This window comes from Rhagoletis zephyria, unplaced genomic scaffold (assembly GCF_001687245.7).
Source record: "Rhagoletis zephyria isolate East Lansing unplaced genomic scaffold, Rhagoletis_zephyria_1.1 Rzeph_scaffold_00175, whole genome shotgun sequence".
Taxonomy (NCBI): Eukaryota; Metazoa; Arthropoda; class Insecta; order Diptera; family Tephritidae; genus Rhagoletis; species Rhagoletis zephyria.
This window is the reverse complement of record NW_016157259.1, coordinates 57,439-62,383: the sequence shown is the minus strand read 5'-3', so window position 1 is coordinate 62,383 and position 4,945 is coordinate 57,439. Positions and strand designations below refer to the sequence as shown.

The following is a 4,945-nucleotide window of genomic DNA, read 5'->3' as shown; positions in this document are numbered from 1 at the left end:
GCTGACTATGAATACATGAATTCAAATCCAGCCGTCCACATAGCCAAAATTCGACAACGCTCACGCCAACACAAAGAAAAAAGATGGCCAACTCTCATCTTTCCGCGTGCGTCGCGTAAATAAAATTATGGGAAATATTTTTCCTTTTTAATCAAGTGCGGGCAAGAAATATCGTTTTTCATGCAATTATTGATGTAAAATATTAATTTATCTGTCGTTAGTATGTCAATTTAGTGGCCCAAGCATTCGCTGCCAAGCGTTCATTGTAGCAAGCATACTTTAAACGTGCGTTCTGTCAAACCAACGCCAACGTCAAGGCCAACGCGAAAGTTCTATGTGGACCGGCCTTTAGGGATGCCGGGCTAATTATCACTTGATTGGTTAATCGATTATTTTTTTTATCACAATAGAAATAATATTTAACATTTATTAATTTATAATTTATTGTGTTCCTGTGCAAATTTATTGCCGGAATATCTTTAAAATCACAATGTCTCAAACGTCGAGGAAAGAAAATAAAAAGTTACAAAATTATTAACACTAAAATATAATTAATCGATTATCGATTCACAGCACCAAAGTTTGCACCCGATACTCAGCAAAAACTTCATCCCAAGATTCAGTAAAATGTTTCCTGTTTGCTGAAATTGAAGATGCATTAAAATATAATTGTTATTTGAATTTTGCGATAAGTTCGAAACTTTGGACTACATTCGTATAAAAAAATTTTATAAATTATTGAAAAAGCGCAGTGATTAGTTTGCTTCTGTTTATTAAAAGACAAATACTATGTACATACATCCAGTGGTTGAAATAATTATAGCCGCATACAGAATACAACAGCAGTATACATCCGCATACAGCATCAGTACATATTGCGCATACGATATATCGATGTTCAGTATCTCGTTTCTGGTGGATAATATACGTCATTCCAAGGCGTATTTAACAAGGTGGTGTTAGCCGTATATAAGTAAAAAATTACACAAACAAATTATAAGCAGATGTCCATACTGTCATTGGTATGAGTTACAACAAAGACATCACTTTTAAACGAAAAACTCAGCTCTCGCCCAACCCCACCTTGTTAAATACACCTTGCGTTAAGGCGAATTTATACAAGGTGGTGTTACTGGCGAATTCAGGTTTTCGCCGCAGTCCTTCTGAATGTCAAAACGATGTGTTTGTTGTAAACAAGGCGAATTCATATTACAACAAATACATCATTTTGACATTAAGTACCGCGGCGAAAATCTAAAATCGCCATTAAAACCACCTTGTATAAACTCGCCTTGCCTTGAGTCATTCTCTACTACTCATTAGCGGTGGAGAACAAGGCAGCGAATGCAAATCTGGATTCGCCTTGGTAGAGAATTGTTACAGAAACGAGCTACAGACTCGGAAACTTCTATTGCGACAACTTGAAGCTTGTAGGGGAGAGAGCGACGAGGAAAGGGGACGGGTACCGAGTATGAATAATTCAAGTTGGCGGTTCACAGCTGACACCAACAATTGCGTACAAAAGAGTTGCTGTGTATGTATGCAAAGGGCAACACCAAAAGAGAAATCGCCGATAGCAAGCAACTCGATGGGGATCTAATGGGGAAGTGAAGTGAATCTATAACCTATCCTCCCCAAACGACAACCTCACCCATTGCCCGTCAAGGCTTGGTGGTGCCTGTTATCGCTAACGAGGCTCTGTCGACCGGTGCGAGGCGGTATATCCTCGCTCAAGGCTGAGCTCCCGTAGTGAGGCCTGGACCCGGACTGTACGTGACGTGCATCGACGAACGCTCAGGACGACCAGAACGTGATGACGGGTGGACCACTACGTACGGGACCCTAATCTTCGCGTTTGAAAATGCACCGACAAATACAGAGGCGTTTGTTCCCCAGTGGGGCGGCTCCCTGGTTTGCGTCTGACCCATAGTGGGAGCCAGAACAACCTTCACCTGGCAGTAGGTATAAAATGCAACCCCCCGGAATGTCTGCTCAGCCTGGCCATCAATATCCGGCAAAGGAGGGTTCTAAAATCCCCGGAGACCCTATCGTTGGAGTGGTGACAACAGGCCCCAGCGATCGAAATGCTATTGTTGACCCTATCATCCAGGTGTCTGCCCAGGGCTTGGATGATAGGCGAGCTACTGAGGCAAAAACATTGGCAAGGCAACAGAGGTGCCAATCCGAAAGTGGCGAGTCGGGCTCCCAGGATCTTCAAATCTACTCACTGCTAGACTCCTCAGATGAGGAGGATCGCGACTGGGCGGATTCCCTTGCACTAAGCCAGCAAAGAGCGGAAGAGAAAGATGGGGTACAAAAGCTCTCGTCGATTCCTTGCGAGAACGCGACCCCGCCACTCTAACGCCAAGGGACAAGGCTCTTCAAAAGAAGCATGCCTACATTGTCCGGAGGTATGAGCGACTCCGTGAGGAGAAAGTCTCGAATGCTTCCGGAAGTTTGGCCGCGGTCTCTGGAAAAGCCACCAACTCCGAAAAAAGGGACGCTGTAACCAAACCCCCCTCTGAGGGCGGTAGCAGTCTACCGACGAAGAAAGCTGCTCCCCTTTCCGCTGTTGGAAACAACAAGCCGTCGCAATCACTGACGCCCAAGGCGCCGAAGACCGCGAGGCCAGTGTTTCCACGGCTGGACGGGGATAAGGCCTCGACGTCGGCAGCTGCTATTGCCTCCGGTGGTAAGGGACCGGTTGCACGCACTCCGAAGAGACAACTATCTGGCGACAAGAAGACACAGCCTGAGCAGAAGCGGGTGAAAACTTCATCAACCTTATGCTCAGCACCAGAGCTCCAGGTAGCAATCATAGACCGAAATCACCCGGAAGGAAAGATTCCGACGGACAAATGGTTGCTCCTGGAAGAAAAGATTATGAGGGCACTACTTGGCGAAATCCAGCGTACCAAAAACAACAACATTGGTATGTTTGATGGAGCCAAGTGGCAAAAGGGAGTCAAAGTTGTTGGATGGGGTAACTAGGAGTCGTTAGACTTCCTAACAAACTGCGTCCGCAACCAAGATGAACTTTGGGCCAACGCACGACTAGAAGTTGTTCCGCTCTCAGAGGTGTCATCCCGTACAACAGTGCGAGTGTGGATCCGGCCCCCTCTCGTGGAGGACGAGACCTCACTTGCCCTAATAAAATATCAGAACGTGGATGTCATCCCTGACGACTGGACGATTGTCCGAGGCCGCGCTCGCGACAAGGGTAACGGCAAGGACCTTTGGATCAAGATAGGTCCACAATCCTTGCAGATCCTGCGTCGCAAAGCCGGCCAAATAAGATATGGCATCGGTCACCTTAGGGTGATCATCCCCGATGTTGAAAGAGAATCCGAAGAGCCTAAAGGTGGTGCAGATTAATCTGCATCACTGCAGGGCAGCATCGGAGAATCTGCTGCTCTTCATGGGTGAGGAAGATGTGGACGTGGCCCTAATACAAAAACCCTGGCTAGTGGCGGGGAGGGTCACAGGTCTATCCACTAGCGACTTTCTACTTCTCACCCCACAGACCGAAGGTAAAATTAAAAGCTGTATTCTGATTAAGAAAAGCACTAATATTCTCGTTCTTCCCCAATTTAGCGATTCGGACATGACAGTGGCAATGTTGGAGCAGAGGGGAGCACCCGACCTCATCCATACATGCCATACGATGTACCCGATCCCCCGTCAATATCCTNAGCAGAAGCGGGTGAAAACTTCATCAACCTTATGCTCAGCACCAGAGCTCCAGGTAGCAATCATAGACCGAAATCACCCGGAAGGAAAGATTCCGACGGACAAATGGTTGCTCCTGGAAGAAAAGATTATGAGGGCACTACTTGGCGAAATCCAGCGTACCAAAAACAACAACATTGGTATGTTTGATGGAGCCAAGTGGCAGAAGGGAGTCAAAGTTGTTGGATGCGGTAACTAGGAGTCGTTAGACTTCCTAACAAACTGCGTCCGCAACCAAGATGAACTTTGGGCCAACGCACGACTAGAAGTTGTTCCGCTCTCAGAGGTGCCATCCCGTACGACAGTGCGAGTGTGGATCCCGCCCCCCCTTGTGGAGGACGAGACCTCACTAGCCCTAATCAAATGTCAGAACGTGGATGTCATCCCTGACGACTGGACGATTGTCCGAGGCCGCGCTCGCGACAAGGGTAACGGCAAGGACCTTTGGATCAAGATCGGTCCACAATCCTTGCAGATCCTTCGTCGCAAAGCCGGCCAAATAAGATATGGCATCGGTCACCTCAGGGTGATCATCCCCGATGCTGAAAGAGAATCCGAAAAGCCTAAAGGTGGTGCAGATTAATCTGCATCACTGCAGGGCAGCATCGGAGGATCTGCTGCTCTTCATGGGTGAGGAAGATGTGGACGTGACCCTAATACAAAAACCCTGGCTAGTGGCGGGGAGGGTCACAGGTCTATCCACTAGCGACTTTCTACTTCTCACCCCACAGACCGAAGGTAAAATTAGAACCTGTATTCTGATTAAGAAAAGCACTAATATTCTCTTTCTTCCCCAATTTAGCGATTCGGACATGACAGTGGCAATGTTGGAGCAGCGGGGAGCACCCGACCTCATCCTCGCATCTTTATACATGCCATACGATGTACCCGATCCCCCGTCAATATCCTCCAGGAAACTCACCGCCTGGGTGGAGCAACGAGGGATAAATATGGTGGCTGGCTGTGACGCCAACGCTCACCACACGGCGTGGAACAGCTCGAACATCAACGATAGAGGTGAGTCACTCTTTAGTAACTTATTATCCACAAAACTTAGTATCTGTAACAAGGGTAATCACCCGACTTTCTACAATAGAAAAAGGGAGGAGGTTATAGATATAACTCTTGTAACTAACCCGAACTATGTTAGGGTTGACGGCTGGCACGTCTCGACAAAATGCTCTTTTTCTGATCATTGTCGCATCGTATTCTCCAT

The 4,945-nt window shown here is 47.2% G+C and overlaps 1 protein-coding gene across 1 annotated transcript; it reads left to right on the top strand.

The window, feature by feature from the left end:
* Positions 1–1,984: 1,984 nt before the first annotated feature.
* LOC108356954 (uncharacterized) lies at positions 1,985–3,928 on the top strand. The gene is made up of 3 exons (XM_017608054.1): positions 1,985–2,192; positions 2,252–2,766; positions 3,704–3,928. The coding sequence occupies exons 1-3, from the start codon at positions 1,985–1,987 to the stop codon at positions 3,926–3,928; spliced, it is 948 nt and encodes a 315-aa protein (XP_017463543.1).
* The last annotated feature ends 1,017 nt before the right edge of the window (positions 3,929–4,945 follow it).

Excerpts from the sequence above, each read along its gene's own strand:
- LOC108356954 (XM_017608054.1), top strand. The coding sequence starts at position 1,985 with ATGTCTGCTCAGCCTGGCCATCAATATCCGGCAAAGGAGGGTTCTAAA. Across the intron at positions 2,193-2,251 it reads GAGGTGCCAATCCGAAAGTG|GATCGCGACTGGGCGGATTC; the intron begins GCGAGTCGGGCT and ends TCAGATGAGGAG.